Here is a 20552-nt window from a genome sequence, read left to right on the forward strand (position 1 = left end):
GGCCCCCCTCCTCTCCCTTTTCCGAGGCGAGCCCAAAGAAGCCGGTGCCGATTCCCAGCTGCGCCCCGATGCTTAAGGAAGGGTCCGGCCGGACACGCAGCCCGGCGCCGCCGCTCGCCCCTGCCCCTCAGCATCGCCCTCCACGGCATTGCTGTGTACATAAAATAACGTCCTTACTCTAGGCAGTGGTTTGAGTAATGTCTAAAGAGAGCAAATCCCCGTATCACTTCCCACAGGAACCACTAGGACCTCACTCCTTGGAAATTTTAAAAGTAGACTATGAAAAAAAAAAAAAAAACACCCAAACCCAACACACTGCAAAAAAGCTAGGACAGCTTCTCTTGCTCTTCTGCTCAGTTACCGTACATTTGCTTATTGTTTGGATTCTCCCCCTGAGGTTAGCTTTTGAATTGACTTCTTTGGGTAGAAAAGTGACCTAAGGTTAATGTTAAAACCATTTATTTTTAAATCCTTTGATGTAGTAGATGTAAATCAAAAGCTCTCACAACGGCATTCAGCTGACAGTGCCACTGTCAGCTGAATGCTGGAAATTTCATACTATGTTTGAGAGCACTGGGTTTCTAAAGGTGTACTTAATATGCTCATAAAATAAAAAAAAAAGCCAAAAGCCTCCTCAATAATCTTGGCAGCGAGGAAGCAGGTCAGTGGGAACACATTAGGGAAAAAAAAGAAAATCAATATTAATGATAGCTTTAATGGAGTTTATCGCTGATAACATTTTAAAAAGGATTTCTTCCGATAAACTTTTCCTCTTGAAGTTCAAAGTCGATTTTGATAAATTGTTGAGAGGTAAACAATTAAGGTAATACAGGCAATTAAAATTATTTAGCTGTTTTACCTATCCTGAGGTAACTGGAAGACACTCAAATCAGTAACAAAGGCAACTTGCTAGCCACAAACTGAAAGAAAAAAAAAAAAAGAAAGATTACTATCTGAAACAGCCATTCATCTAAAGATTAGCCCCTTCTCCTCAGAGCTTCACACACGCGCTGTAAGATACAGCTCATTCTCACAACCATCTTACGCCTATTTTAAGAGAGGCATCGTGCTAGTTTTCAAGAGATGTGGACACCGCTTGCGGTTGTCTCGATCTGCAGTTCATTGCCAGCCAAACCTACATTCCCCAGCCCAAATACCTGCACCTCCAGCTGCCCGTGCACATACGAGGAGCCTCCCTCACGCATGGCCGGAGCGAGGGAAGAGAATCTCCTGCCTTTCCACCTGATGAGCTTGGCATCTACTTCCTCCCTCCTGATTAAGCACATCCCTTGAGCAGAGACTTGGTTTTGAAATTATCCAGATAAACCACAAACTGGTTAGAAATCTATTCAGCTATACCAAGGGATTATTAAAACCCCACGGTTATGTCAGGCGTGGGACACTGAACTGAACCTGTGGAAGACTCATTTCTAACAACGCACCTGCACGGTTTTGGTTGCTGCTCCGTTGCCAGAGGTGAATAGCCCTTTGATGCCAAGTAAACGCACCAACCAGCAGTACAGAAGCCGGCCTTAGACTCGGGAGTCCCTCAAGTTATTCTGGAACAAGTATTCAAGAACTTTTTTTCCCCCCCATAATACTGCATTGTAACACTTAAGGACATTAACATGCAATCTATATATTTTAATGTGAGCTTTTTTTGCTTGTTCTCAGTGCTAACAGTAATCCGTGGTTGATCAAAGGAAAGAAAGTGAGACTCGTGTGGAAGGCCAAAGCTTTTCATTAAGTATACAGGAGTAAAGGGACTCAATTCGTTCTACTTCTTGCCTTCCGTGGCACCAAGTTCTCTGAAGTGTTGAATGTCTGATTTTTAACCCAGCTCTCAACACTGATGGACATACTCTGCTAACATATGGACTCACAACAACTGTTTATTCCCAGTGAAGTTCACCTAAGCACATGTTCAGAAGCAAGCATGCAAAACATCCATTTAAACTCGTACTCTGTAAGCCAACAAAGGTTAACAGCCATTTAAAATACACTCCATTTCACCAAAAACACCAGATCAGTCAAAACCTAGGAGACTACGGGTAAGATGAAATACTGATGGTTTCATGGTAAAAGAACAAGATATCCCAATTTAATTGTGCAGAATTTGCCAGTAAAGGATAACAAGCTTCATTTTCCCAGATGGAAGTCAAACCCGAACTTCCAGAAATGTTTCTTACATTAGTATTTTGAAAAAACACAGTCAACACAGTTAAGCACACTACGTTATCCTGCTGAGATTTCACTTTAAATATATATTTAAACCACTGCAATTATATTAAATGTTCCACAACCGCTACCTTTATTGAAGGTACCTTTATTCACTAAATACTATACAGGTGCTGCATCTGTTCCTCCTGGAATATCTGATATGCAGATGCCTCCTACTGTCAAACCTGGAATACTACAACTGGAAAAAAACATTGAACCTGATTACTTGAAAGTCTTTACATCTAAAATCCCTTTATTTCTCAGTGAATTTTCCCTTTTCCATGTTCAGAGTTGATACTGGTAACAGAAATGTTTGGTTGTTAAATACACTGGTGTCCTACATCAGGAGCTCCCTAACTTACGACTCAAGTAGTTGAAATTTTGTATGTGTAACCTTAATTAAGGAGTAATTGCGGCAAGAGTAATTAGTGTTCTTTTTAAACCCTGCGGCAAGTTAAACATTGTTTTGGGAAGCCACCATGAAAGACTAAAAAGCCCGTAATTTCACTAGTGTTCTCCTGTTAAATGAACCTGCAGACAGCAGCTTGACACCAACTCTTTAAGTTTCCAAGGGATGCTAAACCTACCCTGCGTGACAACCCTTAAACATCACCATTTCTTCCACTCCTGAGAAGTGGCTAAAACAGAAAAAGGGTTAAGAGGGAAACCTAAAGGAAGTATGAGCTGGTCCTTGCTAGACAGAAGAAAAATGAGGGGGGGGGGAAAATTGTCAAGGGTTGAGAAATAGATGACAGATGTGTTGCAATATGTGATTAATTAGACAGTAAGTGCTTGCTTCAAGTATTTTGCTGGCCATTACCATTCTCCCAGTAATTTCACTGGAACTGGCTGCTGACTGAACACTGAGGCACTGAACCTGCGGTCTGAGGGGAGAGCTCTCCTCTTACAAATTCCATTTCACGGATACCTGCATACACCTCATAGTAAACCAGATGTAAACAGACAGAAGATTTACCATAACTATCAACCTTACCATTCCCTGCAACCCATGGCAGTACCAAATGGAGAAACAATGTGCAACATTGAAGCTGCTCCAGCCTGGCTTTTTTAAAGTCCCTTGCACTTCAGAGTGCTGTCTTCTCAGTATTAGAAAGCACTTAAGCGCACGTCATAGAGCAAAGCCAGTCTGTCAGAGGGTTTAAATGACCCGATGTTTCTTAGATTTGATCACCTAGTGCCGAGTAAAACATGCTGTGAGTTCAGAACATGACTGCTTCTCATCAACTGCAGGGCAAGCCTAAGCTTGGGCAGATACTTGCAACACTTGAGCACATAGAAGCACAGCTCACAGCAGCCAAGTTCAGGAGCTAAGTCCCCTCCACAGCTGCAGACACAACCATTCCTGGCAACTCCATGCCCTTCAGTTCAGTACCTGTGAGAACAAGAGCTTTTCTGCCACACTCCCACACGCCTTGTGCACCCACTTCTAGCACACACCAACCAGAGCCAAATGTGGAAGAGCTGCTCTTTTGCTTGGTGTGCTCTGTCTTGTCCGCCTTTAATTTTCCTACAAAAGCTGAGACATGGGCCACATGTGGAAGACTACTAGGTCTGAGCAGAGGTCTAACAGGAAGGTTTAGAGCAATGAAACAAATCTTGTCCAACAAGCCACGTAGACAAACTTCCAACTCCTCTTGATAGTGTACAGAAGTAAGACTATTCCCAGTAGATGGATTTATGTTCACTTTTGGTAAGCATTAGCAATTAAAAGTCATTAAATTAAGGTGGTAGCAATGACTTCCCTGACCTGTACAACAAAGTCTTAGTTTGGAGGAGGCTGTATCTGCACAGAATGAAGGAGGAAGCACAGTAGAGCTAAGGCTATCTACTCCAACGTCTGTGCGGCTCTAGCCCCAACCTAACAGGCCATCAAGGATGTTACATATAGAAATGCACTCATTATCAGACTGTCCCCTTTGGACTGAGGAGTTTAGCGTTTTGTTTCCTTAAGGCACTGAGAATGCCACAACACAGCCCTCTTCCCCAACACAGGGCATCCAAGAAACAACTGCTGCACAGACACCTTTGGAAATGGGAAATGTCTGGCAGACAAATCCTCCATTTGTGGATAAGCTCCCTATCAACTTCTGAATCAGGACTACAACAACAGGCCTTAAAACACAGGGAAAGCTTAAGTACCAGCTTGAACACACTTGATTCCTGCAGTTTTCTACATTCTGCTGGGTTGGGTTTTTTTTCATTTAATAAGAAAGAACACATCAAAATTACACTACCTGCTACATAGCTTGGGAAACATCAATTCCAAGAATCCAACTAGAATCTGAGCTTATGAAGCTAGTTAGCTGTAGGAGACATCACTAAAAATTGTTGGTATGCCTAGTGTTTAAATAATCCAAGGAAACGTTTCTAACCACACCTGACAATTGTCCTTTTCCAGAAAGTAAAACGTAAGAATGCCAAGCTTAAATATTGTCTACTACTTTATTTCAGGATACTGTTTTAATTCTTTTTTTTCTTTACCATTAACAAAGTTATACCAGACAGGAAAACTCTTTAGGGCTAATGTAATCTAGCCTACATTTACTGAGAGTGCAGAGTTACCAAGATGCATCCCTCTCCAAGAAGCACAAGCTCTGAGTGCCCTTCCCTCTTATCTAAAGTCTGAGTTAATTCTCCCACCTTTTTCCTCACCAACGCTCCATTTTTCCCCAAGATAATTCTCCCTTCAATACAACAACCTAAACTGAACAGAAGACATCATTTACACAGGTCTTAAATTTTGGTGCAGTACCGCCACAACTGATCAAGAAATCCCATTTCAGTGACACTTTTTCCTGGCCTGAACTCGTTAACAAGGTAACTTATCTTCCTCAAATACTAAACAGTTTATCTACAGCTGGTATAAATCCATGAGAAGTGAAAAGAATGAGTCACAATACTCCAGTCAGTGTTGCAAGTTTAATGTTCCTGCTACGTACTGCCTTTCAGAATTGCTAAGCAAAAGTGTCATCGATCACAAAACTACATTAAGCACCAAACCAGTTTTTATTTAACTGATGCCATAAGAACTGGCACCTCAATTTGTATGATTATATCCTTCCTTTTGCTGCAGTCTGGAGAGCACAAGAACTGCTGATTTAGAACTAGCAAGTCAATTTAGAGAGAAGCTTACCAAAATTTGGCAACAGAGATGGATTCATGGCTCTGAATCTTGCAGGCTGCAGGTGAACTTTGATATCTACCAACTCCTTTTCAAATATTGTATCCCGTTGTGTGATAGGAAGATATTTAATGAGAAAGCAATCAAAACACAAGCCAAATTTCTCAAGAACAGTAACTTCTGAAATGCATCGGACAACTTTTAACAGTGCTTTCTCTTTTTAAGATACAGTTGCCAGATGCTGTTAGTAAAAATGGGCTAGATCTAAATAAGGACTTCAGATACTTCTCATGTCCAAAAGTATGAACCCCAAAGCCCAGTATTAATGATTGCTCAACCTCATAACACACCATCAGTTTGGTCTCCGCATGCCCTGAAGTTTTAAGTTTAAACTTAATCTTGGGAGACGTTCAGAGAAGAGACCAAGTGATAGCCAAACACCCGGCAGGGTCAATGCCTCGAAGGATAAGCATATTCTGCCAGGATTTACTGCATCACAAGAACACAACCACATCTACTTTAACACACAGCTACCAGAGAGTGTGATGTTAACCTTCCACTACTGTATTTTTGTACGCTATGATTTATGGGTTACCCCTAAAAGCACAGCTTCAACAGTACTATTTTATATACAGCTACAGATAAAAAGAGCTCCTTCTCCCAAATCCATAAATATCCAGAGAGGAGAAAGATGAAGCCTGACAGGGATTCTGAAATGAAGCAGTGTGGTATTTAAGCTTCAAGGCATTAAAAAAAAAAAATCAGTTTAGTCAGAGCACACTAGAGCTTCTTCCTCTCAGGGGGGCTGAGGATTCAGCAGGGCCCTTTGGGATAAGCTTCATTCTGTATTACTTACCCTCCAAGCAAGAGACATGCTAGAGAAACTTCCACCAGCCCCATCCTCATGTGGCTGTTGCCTCTTACTTTTAACCCTTTATGGCTAAGTCATATCAGTGGCAAGGAAAAAAAAGGCAAAAAAAAAAAGAGTAGCTACTGCAGAAATAGATCCATGACTAGGCTGGACATTTCTTTCCAACCCTACGAGGACCTTTCCATCCCTCAAAAAGCGATCTGGGTACTTGATTAGAAGATCAGAACTTCTATAGTTATGTGAAGGACAGGACTGCACAGAGTACAGTAAAATCTTACTGACTGGGAAAACTCAAGCGGCAGACATCAGTTCATGGTTTCTTCAAGCTGAGCACATTCATCTCAAGAGCACCTCCACTGCTAGACTAGAGGGAAGGTTAGTGTGGGAAAGATCTCCTAGCCTATATGTTTCAACTGACAATTAACATTCAATACAGACAAAGTATGAACCCGAACATGCAAACTAAGCATAGTGAACAGAACATTAGGTGAGGAGAGAGGAATTCCTTTGGGTTTGTATCCTGCTCTGCAGATGCTCGATACAGCGTGCACAAACTAGAATACAGCTGGGTCTTCTAGCACTCCCTTAGGCTGCAGGGCAGATTTTGTTCAGGACAACCTAACTCTGTCTACACAGACTGGAAATCCAAGGCACCTTTCTTGGTTCCAGATTTCATACTAATAACCAATGCCTTAGAGTCAGGCATGGCAACACCGAAGTCCTTTATCAGATCTAGCCCCACTTCTAAAAACTTGTCTTCTCCAAAACAGCAATGTTGACCAATCACTGAAACATCTAGCTCAGATCCACAAATATCACACTGCAAATGGAAAGCATAGATCAAACTTCCCAAGCTATTGTGTTTGTTTTTAAAATGCTATATGATTTACTCCTCAGTAACTCTCAACTTTTTTATCTAGTAAAAAGTGAACTGCAGCATGAAAGATATGCCTTACCAGTTTACACATGCAGATACACACATCATAATAAAACAAGACTAGCTTCTGAAAATACTAGGTTTTATTCACACCCCAGTGGTAAACAATAACCTTAATATGATGACTAGGTTTCTTCTGTAGATCACTATGTCACATAAAATACAAAACCCATAGCATAAACAAGCTGACAGTTATGAATGTTTAATGTGGTCTCGTTGGAAATTAAACAAGTTATACTAGTCTTCTCAAGTAGTCAAATTCAAAATGCGTCATCATCTCCTAGTTAGTACAAGTCACTGCCATTTCTATAACAAAGTAATGAAGGCACAGCTAGTGCAAGCAGACTTAAACCCGTTCAGACTACTGGGCTGAAAAATACTTTGGTTGGTTCTTCAGGAGAGAGTTTTCTCTAAACAAATATTGGTCTCAAATAACAGTTCTGATAATCTTTACAGCTGCAGTCTAATAGCTACATGACAAAGACTTCACAAGAACCAAACTATGTAGCAATGAATTAACATTCATGCTTTAGGGGATTTACTGCATTCTACATATTGGCAGAAAATTATACTGTTAAAATGCTAGGTAGATTGAACCTACATTTTAAACTGGTTCTTATGTGTTTGATTTCTTTTTTTAACAAATTGGTTACTTAATTCTACCAAGATACAAAACATAAGGCTGTAAGTAACTAATAGTTGTGTTTAGGCTATTACAGTGCAGGTAATCCTCAAGGCCACGTACACACTGCTTCACTGCTGCTTGCATTCTGCTGGGTTTTGATCCTTCTGTTGAGAGAAAAGGAAATACCAGTTTACAGATACCTGTGTTTTGAAAGAACTATTAATATTGCTAAGCATACTTTCTCAAGTTCTAGTATTCAAGTTCTTTTTTCACCTTTTCCCTTAAACTAATTGCTTAGTATTAGTAATACTGCTGCCTTTGGATGTGGCAACATCCACAATGCATTTATTTTGGCTTTGTTAGTGCACAGGTATACGATCAGGAACAAAAATCTGTTTGGAACTAAGTGTGGTGGGATACTCTGAAAGACACTGAAAGTGGAAGAAGCATCCAGGCCTTCTACACAGCTTGAGACAAAAGAAACTTCCTGTGGTCGGTAACAAGGGCACAGCCTTACTGCAGAAGCCACTGTAGAGCAGTGCAATGAAACATCAAATCATGGTACGTTCTTAACACTTTGCAAACATCTTTTGCAATAAATACCAGTTGTTAGAAAATTCTAACGTGGAAAATTTATTTTGCTACATTGAAACAGACAGCCAACAATATCTCACAGTGAACTGGGGACCTAAGGAAAAAGCTTTTTGAGGACAGAGTTCAGTTGCAAGTTTTACTCCACTACCTTGGGATAGATAGCTATTCTAGGCCCACAGTGCTTTAATACATTCAGCTGGCTTTCAGCCTGTGATCAGCTTACAACTATTTATTCTTGTGTCAACACACTATAGTACCACTACTGTCTCTAGCCCTTTGGCAGTCCCCTCTGAAACAGAGCCTACAGTCTTGCCTTTTCAGTTACGTTTAGCCCAGAAAAGCAATCTGAAATGGTGGAAACAAGAAGCCCATCTTGTAGCTGTTTCATTTTGATTCCAAAACTTCCTTGAGTAGGAAGCAATTTGAACACACTATAGCAGATGAAACATCACTGACAGGTTGTACAATTTGCTTAACAGTTCTATACCCTACATCTTTCTAGGTACAACGTTCAGATTATGTAATTCTTTCAATAGCACTTTGATTGTAGGTCAAACCATTCAAAAAAAAAAAATATACCACTGCCTCATTTGAAATTGCAAGCACATTTCCCAGCAGACATTCTTAGTTCACAGAGACTTCATTTTTATGACTGCAACTTTCACCTACCACCACCTGACTGTTTCAGGTGGCCAAAGGTGCCTTTCCCTCAGCCAGGAAAAAGCTATGAATTGCGTGGCTCACAATCACTGTTACAGCAAACTGAGCCTGACTAGTCATTTGCCCTTTCCATGGAAGAAGAAAGCTGCCACAGTTGCTCTTGGTTGTTCACATTTCAGTACTTGGCTGTAAGTGCATTCCTGAACTTTGACTTCTGCTACCTCAAGCAGACTTGCTATTATCTACCCTGAAAAAGCCTCAGGTTCCTGAACCTTGACTTCTGCTACCTCAAGCAATAAGACTTGCTATTATCTACCCTGAAAAAGCCTCAGTTTTGTACTCTGCTGGGAAAATCTGTGCCAGAGTCAGCTTGTGAACCTGGATTCAAAAACTGAACCTGGATTACTCCATTCTCTGCACGTCCTTACAACCATTATAAACGTTTTCATCATTAGCAGTAACTTGCTGCACAACTAGTTTATAAAAAACCAAGCCTGACTAAATTCAGTGCTCAAAGACAAAAGTTACTTTTACAAAATGATTCTTTGAGAAAGACCTTTTTTTTAAAGTTGCTCTATCAATATTAGTCTGTCAGAACTGGGACTGAAACAGCCTCCAACAAAACATACTCACCATAGGAACTACTGATTAAATACTTAAACTAAAAATCAAGATTTAACCTACATAAAATTTTAAGTGTGTGTATGCATACGCAAACTTCAAACATTCTTTTTAATTCCTTACTTTTGGATCGTAATCAGGATCATTTTCTTCATCTGCTTCTTCTTCCCCTTCCTGAAAGAAAACACTTGTTTATATTTCTCTAGCTTATCCACATTCAGCTTCTTGAGCCATTTTCAAGAAAACTAAGATTACATTCTAATCTTAAAATACATTAATTACCACTTTAAGCTATGCATACAGTATAAGTTTGCCCTCCACAAAGCACATCATCTTTTAACATCAGTTGCAACTGAATTTGTAAGATACCTTAAGGTTGTCTTTGTTTGGTTTGGGTTTTTTTTTGTAGGTTTGTGATTTCTTTTTTAAGATATTCACCCCAGATCCACAAAACAATGTGTTGTATCTTCCATTCATAAGTAATACTTAAACTTAGTGTCCAGAGCACTCAAAACCTTAAGAAACGCATTTCAGATAACAAAAGGGAAACAGTTTAAATCAAGGCCGTCTGTCAACTTACCTCATCATCTGCCTCTTCACCTTCTTCGTCATACTAGGAGAGAAAATAAATGAGTTTGATAGTGTCATAAATGCAGCCATTTATGGCTTAAGTACAGCCAGATAACTCTAGTAGATGCCAGAGACCACATTGTACTGTGCTCTAAGAGAACTTCCTATATCTAACAGATTTAAAAATGCTTTATGCATCAGCACAAACAGTGCTCAATCTCTTAAGCTACAGTCTGGCAGAGAAAACTGTCTACCTGAAGTTCCTTATGTGCAACACTGGAAGAGCTTATTAGACTGTGGTACCACTTCTGGCCAGTAGGGTGTCTCAAAGCCTAAGGAAATCTGTACAGTCACAGTTCCACCTCCCCCAGCCAAGGCTTTGGACTACAGGCTACCATTTTACAGTCTAAAAATTAATTTTAAGGCTGGACTTATCTTAGCCAAATCAAACTGTCTTTGTGTGGAGGCAGGGGAGAGAAAGTATTTTATCCATATAAAGTTCTGGGGTTTTGTTTGCTTTTCAAGCTTAGCACTTAACTCAAGTTTTTGCAGAGCTTGCTTTGAGTATCTTGGCATGCTTTGAATGTGCTTATCTATCATCTTCTATGAAGAGTGCCCTCCTGAAAGGAGCAGGCTTGAATCTCAAGGAACCTGGTAGCCCAGTATCACACTGTAAGCACAATGGGTGAGCAGCTAGATAAGTAGACTAATTTGTTCTCTGGCTCATTGTAGTTCCACTGAAGTATCCAGTATGCCAACCTAGGAATGCCTATACACAAAGTTCAACTCAGACATCCTCTAAATGTTCAGCTTCTACCGCTACTTTTGCCGCAAATCACTGAACTTACTACTTCAAAGATGAATTACCTCCATGCTGCTCTTCACTGAACACTCTAGAAAGCTCAGCTGAAACCAATGTTGATACATACCATTCTAAGGATACCAACATTATACAAGTCAGAAATTACCCAGTCTTTAAGCCACATTATTTCAAAGTTTAGCATTTTGAAAGCATATTATACTTACATCATCATCATCATCTTCAATAGCTTCTCCTGTGAAGTATAACACTGATCGGGGGACTATACGTTCACGCAAGAAATGACCTATTTCAAAGTCTGCAGCAAGGATTGCCTCTGCATCATCATCCTGCATAAAACAACATCATTTTCTAAACCATAAGCTGTTAACTACTTTTTACACAAAAACACAAGTTGCATAGTTTTTGATGTGGTCAGATTTATACAAATCCCATGTGCTGACTTTTTTTTTGATTCAGGACTAGCTTTACAGAATTGAAATTGTGGAGTCAGGTTTTACACTTTAAACAGCCTACCCGCATTATGCAGTGAAGGGGTTGCTTCTTCAGTAAGCTTAGTTATACAAAATTCTGGAGTTTAAGTTTTATTCTTCCCCCATCCCCAACTTGCTTTTGTTTTAAGTAGAAAAATTGTTTAATACCTCCCATAGACTTTCAGTTCATACACACAATACCCTTAAGAGCTAAACACTAGCCAGGTGAGCCTATCCAATTAAATACTACAAGCTGCTCCTGAGTTCTCCAGTGCATCGCCTCCATGATTCCCATTAAGCAAGCCATCGTGAAGCACCTGAACACCTAAAAATACTCTCTGATCCAATCCCAGGTTTTCACTCCTTTTGTTTACACACCAAGTGGTCTGCTGTCTCCCATTTGAGAAGTCATCTTCAATTCAAAATCTTGATTTTTTTTTTTTAAGATTATGAACATACAGCTTTAGTGTCGATGCCAACAGCATGCTTCTGGAGGCTTTCATCAGATTTCTCACCCAAGCTGCATGACATATTCAGCACTGTTAAGTGTTTTTGGTAGTTTTCCTCCTTACAAAAACATGGCTTATTGCCATGCAATTTTCTACTAGTGAGCATACAGAAGAGTGGGCTTTTGCAGTTTTCTGTTCGTGTTAAAGTTTACTAAATTGAACTCTACCATCCAACTCAACAAATACTTCTAAAAAAGAAAACTCAAATACATGCCATGCATCACAAGTACCCTCAGTTAAATACAGAAGCAATTAAAGCTGAAGCTGTTTAACAAATTCCCAAGCAATTTCAACGCACACTTTGTATACAAAGGCATGAATCCTATTGGTGTTTCCCCTCCACCCCTTTATTTTAAATAAGCCAACTTACCAGGTCTCCACTTTCAGGAACTGTAGAAAAAAAAAAGAGAGAAGAAACAAGTGAGTGGAGTACATACTATACATACTACATTTAAAGTTAATGCAGATAAACTAATGTTCAGTTTACCTTCAGGAGGACTAAAGAAGTTGAAGAAAGAGTCGTTAGAAACAGTTTTTGTCACTGTTCTAACTGTTCCGCGACCCTTATGTTTCTGCTTCTTCTTAATGGTTTTCAAAGTAACATTCTTTCCTTTTTTCCAGTCTATTTGGCAACTGGAGAAGAAAAGAAAAGAAAAAAAAAAACACCTGAAGCTTAACACCGTTCTCTTTGTTACAGGTACCTAATGAGACAACTGCAAGGGATACTACCTTAATATTTTATATTCACTGTATTTATGCAGTGCTATCTTTTCATTAGCTTATACTTTTGAGAACAAAACAACAGGTTTATTTTAGGATTGAAGTTTTTTCATCCAAAAGTTTCTCAATCGCTGAAATACTAATTTTCACCTGCTACTAAGTTCTACCTACTTTTCTATCAAAGAACAGTGTTACATTATTTTTAGTGCTACCTATCCATTATAAAGTAATGTCATATTTGGTCATGCTAGTAGTATGCCAAGGTTTACCACACCTATCATTGCAGTCAGTAAGCCCTTAAAATAATGCATCAAGCAAGTGTGTAGTTTTTGGTTGGATTCTAGTTGTTTGTTTGTGGGTCTTTTGCATTTTGGGTTTCTGGGGTTTTAACTCTGTCCTCCTAGATCATGCCCACAGGCTTGTCCGACACTCCCACAGAATTCTGGAGACATGTAAATGAAGAAGCCACATTGATGTTGTCTTATTGATAAGACCATCCACATGTGCAGACATTTCAGATCAGATTCCTTTAAAGACTCAAAGGAAGGAGGCAAGTTGTTCTGGGATAAGAAGGGGCTGTCTTAGTTAAAACGCAGAACAAGGGCTAAGAATGAATAATTTTCACCAAAGCAGAGTGTCATCGTACAGCGACCTCTACCAGGATTTATGCTTTTCAAAAACAGTCCAAACTGAGGAAGACAAAACAATTTGATCAAAACAACTCAAACACTTTAGACTAGATCTTACAGGACATTTGCAGAAATATATTACATTAAGCGCCTGGGAAATGAAGTGGTAAATAAAAGTCAGCATCAGTAACTGCAGATTAATATATGGGTAAAAACAACCCTGACTATGCAGTTGTAGGCTCTAAATTAGTTATTATCACTCAGAAGATCAGTCAGAACATTAGACATTAACACAAAAGCAATGGAACAGGCTGTGATGCATAGAGCCCTGATGTACCCGTAAGGCTGATTATGTACAACTCTGGTTTCTCTCATCCTTCTGTTCACAAGAAAAGGGACATGTACAGAATAAAAAGATTATTTAGTGAGAGGAGTAACAGCTAATTTAGAACTAAAATCATGAGGAACCTGGAGTTAACAGGAGATGACTCCGCTCCATTTCTCAAATAGATCAACTGAAAGACACTCACAGGCAAATATTCAACACTTTTAAAACAAACTGGACAACTGCAGCGTAGAAAATAAAACTGGAACAGACATCCCAAAATGCTGCATGTCAGAAATGTAAAGAGAATAAAAGAAGTGCTCCAACGAGCTTTGGAAAAAGAAACCAAAAACTATCAAGGCCTACAAAAAGATAACATCATCCACCTTCCAATTCAGCTTTGGCGACTGCAGAACAGTATTTCTAGATAAATACTGATTAGATTTTTATTTATATGCATACGTTATATAATATATATACTTATAAATTATATAAAATATAGTTTTATATGTTGTATTAAAATTACTGAAAACCACTAAAAATCTCAAGTCAAACCTAGCTGTTTACAAGTTATTAAGTAGCAATATCTTTTCTAGCACCTTCCCAAGATGCTCTAAGTCTACAGTTGGATAATGCTAAGGAAGAAACTGTTATAATGCCTTAAAAGTTATTTATTAGCACTTACCCTGTACAACCCATGATTTCCGGTCCATCAAAGGAGAAGGGATCAGAATCATCTGGCTCTGACCTCATTCTATATGTCTTTGTCAATACTTCATTTGTGAAGTAGTCATTTGGTTCAAAATGAAATTCTAATGTGAAACTCTTAAAAAGAATTGCAGAACGACTTTAGCAATTTAGCAACACATATCTTTAACATCTAAATACCTAAAATGCAAAATCAAAAATACACATGCAACAGAATATATCCATCCCCTCCAAAACTGAAATGGTGCACATACATAACTTATTCTAGAATTTTCTGCCCAAGTTGTACAATACATCTTCAAATGTTTTCATTCACCGTGTTGATCCTGTGCTTATTAGTTAATTTACTGCTTGCAGAAATAGCACAAGATCTTCCACTGTACAGCTTTCTTGGTGTTAACATATAGAGAGAACTTCTAAATTTAAAATATTAAAACTTAGCAAGCTATCTGATTTCTGGCAAGGAAATTGTATCCAATTATAACAGTTACACAAGTAATACCTGAAGGTATCAAAATTTAAAGGTGAAACTTAGTCATCAGATATTAAGGCCAAGTTATTAACTCATCAGAATTTGAAGGTTAAATTAAGTATAATTTCATCCATATGGTACTGCAAGACTAGTACTAGTCCTTGTACTGTTCTTCAGAAGACAAGAAGCAGCTGCCTATTTCTCATGATTGCCATAAAACAATTGGCCATCAGAGACAATGCTACTAATATACAAATAAGTCTTAAGATAACACAAAAGTAATCTTGTTTAATAGGTTAAACTAACCATAGGCTGTCCAACTTCTGAAAATTTCACTTTTATATCTTTTAGGTGTTTCAGGATAGGTTCATCATGTTCCTGTAAAGAAAACACAGCTTTCTCAATTTCTCATAACATTAAACTGACCATAGACTTAAGACCCTGCAGAGATAAAGCCATACTTAGCATGAGTTTTACATATGACAAGAACCTTGTTACAGCACAGAAACATTTTCTTGAACATGACCAGCAGATGGCAACAATGGCCTTACAGAGTTTCCATTGCAGTACACAACCTAAATCCATGCTAACACAAAGTAGTTTTTAGCAATGTCTAATACACAACTCACACACACACTCCTATAAACATAGAAAGTGTAATAAGGTAAAATAAGTTCAACAAACACCACAGTAAGAAGGTACTTCAGACCACTCAGTGCTCTCAGTTGAATAAAGTACCAGCAATGACATTCAAACACTTGTTCCATTTTCACTCTCCAACAGACACATCAATGTACTGTTTCTACTCCTTTCTTAAAAAAGACAATTGGATTAGGTACCGACAACTTCAGACAAGCCTGGACCACCACCTACCTGAACCATATCACTGAGCAAGTCCACGTTCTTGAATACTGTCAGCCAAAACTCAGGAATTCCTTTAGGGTCTTCTTTTTCTTCATCCTTTTTTTCTTCTTCAAGCTTGGCTTTCTCTTTCATTTCCTCCTTGATAGAATAAAAATGTTAGTTTTTCTTAATTTTAAAAGAGTGCCCATAAGGTTTACTAACAGTTTAATGTTGATACCAGTACAGATTAGAGTTCATGTGCATGCTTTAAGCAATCATTATGAATTATTATTATAAGCAAGCAATCATTATGCACCCAAATATTTTTTTAACTTTAGTTACTGTACTGAATTTTGTTTCATGCTAAAGCTTGAGATATTGATGAAGACAGATTATGATACTCACTGAAATTTCTTCTTCAACATCTGCTTTCCATTCACATTCTTCCTCTGTAGGTTCATAAATTGCATTGATGATTTCACTTCGCTGGAAGATTAAACCAAGAATATTTTCACATTTGCTAGTCACTGCAACCGGCAATATCCTAACCAATAGATTCCTAATCCTGAAGTCACACAATTAGTAATACATCAACTATTTATCAAAGCTTTTTCTTCTGGCCCTAGAAGACAACTCAGCAGTTACGAGCTTTTTAACACACTAAAATAAGCACCGAAGTTCCAGAAAGGTTACCGTATCATCTGACATCTGCTCAATTAACAAGATGAGGCCTGGTATATTGAAGTGAATTTGGTAACCATGGAACAGACTGGACCTTTCTCCCCCTTGATCTTAGTTGATATCCACATGGATGGTAAAGTGGCATCAATTGAATTGAATGGGCACATAAGAGACCGAAATAATTCAGAACATGCAGAAGCTTTCAGTTTATATTCCCTTGTTTTAGCTAAAGCTTTTAAGTACAAATCAGATTAGCATTAAAATACCTTGTCAAATAAGGGCTGATAGAGAGCAGCATACTTTCTTTCCAGCTCATGAACTTCCTCATAGAACTTTGCTTCTATCTGTGCACACTGAACTTGAAGGTTCTTGAGAGCATTCACACGTCTTTTAACAACTTTAGGCAAGCTGAAAAATTCAGTGACAAAACTGTTACTAACACTGCATGCTGAGCACATGTTGACCCCTCCTTAACCATCCGCCTTAATAATCAACTTGCATCAAAACAGATTTTACACTCTACATTAAGCTTTAGAAAGCTGAACAAATCAAAACTATGACCCACTGTACCATGCAGATTGAAACTGTTAGCGCAGGCTCTTAAACTGAGGCTTACCCTGAATTAGAACCAGAGTATTCCAAATACCTGGATCAATCATGAGACAAACTTCTGCAATAAAACTTCATACTAAAAGCAAGTTTTACATTACCAATGAACAGCATGGTAAATTCATAAGACTGAGCAGAATTAAGAAAGGTCTAATCACTAACTGGCTTGGTTTTATGAAAGAAAGTTCAAGACAACTGAATTATTACTTTGCTAGGGAAGCTAGTCTTTAAAACCTACATTTTTGTTTCACTCAGGAAAGCAGCTAGTACTACTGCCTTCCAACGTATTAACTGTCACTCCCAAAATGAGCCAGAACTGTTTTGCTAAATGAGCCACTTACTATACATGTATAAAAGGAAAGCAATTAATGTGATCCTCATTATAAATACTCGTCAGCTACAACTCTTTAATAGTGGTTTTACTTTAGTAGTATACACTAACAGACCCACTGTTAGGACAGAAAGTCACCTACGTCAAGGTTACTGGTGAGATTTATGGGGTAGATTGCCGACAGCTTCCGTTGCCTGTGAGGTGGGCCAAACCCCAGCATATGGCTACAGAATATTACTGTGTTAGCTTCCCATATTTATTTTATTTCAGCAGTTGGGCCACATTATTTAGAACACAGTAGCAAACAACTGCTTTTAATTGTTAGGACCAGCTTCAGGTTAGAGGAAGTAACCAAGAATATGTTAGCTTAATTAAACACTGAAAGTTTGCATTAATTACAGCTATCTTACCTCTATTAGGTAGGATAAGGACATGTTTCAACATCCTTATTCACTTTAAATTGCAGAACTTTCTCCCTGATGGCTTTATGCTCAACATGAATATACTATTTTTGGTTGCTAAGATAATGTGCAGACCACCAAGAAATCAAGATTTCCCTTAAACCTTCCAGTTTGGGAAAAAGTACATCTGCTACACGAACTACCGAAAAAGCTTAAATTCAATCATGTATGTTCATAAAGGGTTGATAACATTCTTGTTACTCTGACATTCTTCCAGAAGTTAGTCAAGTTAATCATTTGCTGTAATTTTATCTACAAGTACAATATCAGACCTAACAACAACTTAAATAGCAAGTTCATTTAGTTCAGGAAAAAAAAAAATGTTAAGGCAGAGAATTAATACGACTGCATGGGTAAGTCATACAACAATCACCCACTTAATGCCACATGCATATATTTAGAGTAAGAGTACTGGTCCTAGCAATTGCATATAAAAAAGCTATGAAATTTCTAAGAGGTAGATCCATACATGCAGCATGTCCAACTCCAGTATGTCAGAGTGAAGATTTTAATCCCTTTATTAAAGAATCTAGAATTTTTTTGCATGTGTCAAAGCCATATTTTGCTACAGTCCATACCAACTAGTTCAGATTTCACAATTTGTATATCTACTATCTTTATAAAGTCTGTACTTTAAAAAAAAAGGCAGTTCCCTGAAAAAGACTTTTTACTTTTACAAAGTAAACCCAAATTGGAGAAGGAGACCAAGAAGCATGAACTGGACTGCACAAGTACAACAGCAGCAAGTAAAACCTGTTGCTCTGAATACAAGCCACTAGCACACGTTATAATTACACAAGAATACAACCTCCTGCGAGCAGCTGAGGGAAATTCTGCTCCATGAAAGTAAGTTTCATTAAAATTATTGTGGCCAGGCACAGGTGAAGAGGTAGCTGTCAGGCAATTAGGAGATTCTAAGCCTGAACAGACAGATGTTTTCCTGGAACCTGTTTAGTTTCCTATAAGCTTACGCATCTAGTTCCTTAACAGCCCACGTAACAGGCTTTTAGGTTACCAGATTCCTGATGACTTCTGTGCCATCTCAGTGTCTAGACTCTGTAGATAAATATGCTCAAAATAATACTTGGGAAGACATGTAAGAGGCACCTGTAAAGCACTGTTAAGTCAGCATGCATATGTTGAGAAGTGCAGACAAGTTACACACATTTCACAGCTATTTTCTGTACTGCACCTTAGGTAAGCATTTGGTAACAACAGCGAAGTTGCAATGCTTTTGTGACAGAGAATGTGCTATTGTACTTGGAATTGCTGAAGAAATGGTACAGTATTTTAGAGAGCAGCTGACTAGAAGAATGCCATGTAAATCAATGTTACCACTTTGTTCACTTCAAGGACCTGAAAGATTAGTAGAGGTTAATCAACATCTTTTGAAAAACAGAAGAAAAATATTTGGTATAGAAAGCCTGCAGTGTACAGTATCTAGAAGAGAAAGAACTTGGATACCCTTTGACTCCATGCTCTTCTTGGGCCAGTATTTATTAGGGAAGGCTGTTAGTTAAATGGGCTTTTCTTCCATGCTATCATCTATAAGAGCAAAGTGGTATGAGTATGAATAGCAACAGCAGCAATGCCTGTTACTCAGCAGCTGTCAAGAGCAACGTAGGACCCTATCACAGCAAGACAGTTGTGTGCTCTACAATTCCTGTGGATGTGGTGAAACGTTCGTACACAATCAGAAATTACCTGAGACAAAAAATTCTCTCTGTTAAATGCAGCTCAAGTAAATTTTAGCAAGAGACTGTTGCAAGTTTTGATACATAAGGAGACCCCATGAATTAGTGGTACAACGTTCCTAAGTTTATTAGGTCCTGGTTACACTCTAACAAAAAAATAACTATATGAGACACACTAGGTTTCCAAGTATTTGTCCACACTTAAGATAACTGGTATCTCATTATTAAGGCAAAGCAACAAAATGTATTCCAAGTAGCAGAAAAGTATCTTTTAAAAGGTGTGCCATATTATAACTGCAGGGGACAGGGTCATCCACTGTTACAGCATTACACTGTTACATATTTTAGCATTGTTCTCTTCATAAAAGCCCAAATTACAACTCTTCAATTCTGAGATGCACTACAGGGACTGTATCAGTTTTCCTGCTGTCTGGGCAGCACAGTGGTTTATGACTATTAATCCTACAGCCAACACTGTTCAGAAAGCAAAAGAACCATTTATACCACTTTGCTCATGCTGAACAAATACTATACCTTTCTATGTAGCCTGTAGATGTTCCTACCAGACCATCAAGTCTTTCCTGAAGGGCTGCAAGAATCTGAGGATTTTGCATCATCTGCACAGTCAGCTGCCGAGCTAAATTAAAAAAAAAAAAAGTAAGTGCCAAGCACATCTTTTGGACTAATCTTGTGTCGTGGTTTAACCCAGCTGGCAACTAAGCACCACGCAGCCGCTCGTTCACCCACCCCCACCCACCACCCGCCGACCGATGCCCAGCCCGTCCTGAGCAGCGATCACTCCCCCCGAGCCGCGAGCAGTCTCCCCGCGACCGACCGACCGACTAACTCCCCCTGAGCATGACGTTATATGGTATGGAATAGCTCTTTGGTCAGTTTGGGTTAGCTGTCCTAGCTGGGCTGTACTCCCAGCTTGGTATGCACCTGGGCAAGCAGGAGAAGCTCAAAAAAGTCCTTGAGTAGCCTGAGCACTACTTGGCAACAGCTGAAAACATCAGTGTGTTATCAACATTTTTCTG

General features: G+C 38.8%; 1 protein-coding gene across 2 annotated transcripts in view; it reads right to left on the bottom strand.

The window, feature by feature from the left end:
- Nucleotides 1-4782: 4782 nt before the first annotated feature.
- The window catches only part of NAP1L1 (nucleosome assembly protein 1 like 1), a 30983-nt gene continuing 15213 nt past the window's right edge, over nt 4783-20552 (bottom strand). Inside the window, exons 4-15 of one of the 2 annotated variants that reach the window (XM_035901694.1) lie at nt 20050-20152; nt 16687-16828; nt 16145-16225; nt 15770-15895; nt 15203-15274; nt 14402-14541; nt 12530-12675; nt 12413-12432; nt 11267-11389; nt 10251-10283; nt 9794-9844; nt 4783-7959 (exon numbers count right to left, since the gene is read on the bottom strand). In XM_035901694.1, the coding sequence (XP_035757587.1) occupies nt 7924-7959; nt 9794-9844; nt 10251-10283; nt 11267-11389; nt 12413-12432; nt 12530-12675; nt 14402-14541; nt 15203-15274; nt 15770-15895; nt 16145-16225; nt 16687-16828; nt 20050-20152 (1073 nt within the window). In that variant the 3' untranslated portion in view covers nt 4783-7923. Of the gene's footprint in view, nt 7960-9793; nt 9845-10250; nt 10284-11266; nt 11390-12412; nt 12433-12529; nt 12676-14401; nt 14542-15202; nt 15275-15769; nt 15899-16144; nt 16226-16686; nt 16829-20049; nt 20153-20552 lie in introns of both variants that reach the window. The other variant, XM_009646275.2, reaches the window with a different exon arrangement.

Source organism: Egretta garzetta, unplaced genomic scaffold (assembly GCF_000687185.1).
Source record: "Egretta garzetta isolate BGI_Z169 unplaced genomic scaffold, ASM68718v1 scaffold68, whole genome shotgun sequence".
NCBI lineage: Eukaryota > Metazoa > Chordata > Aves > Pelecaniformes > Ardeidae > Egretta > Egretta garzetta.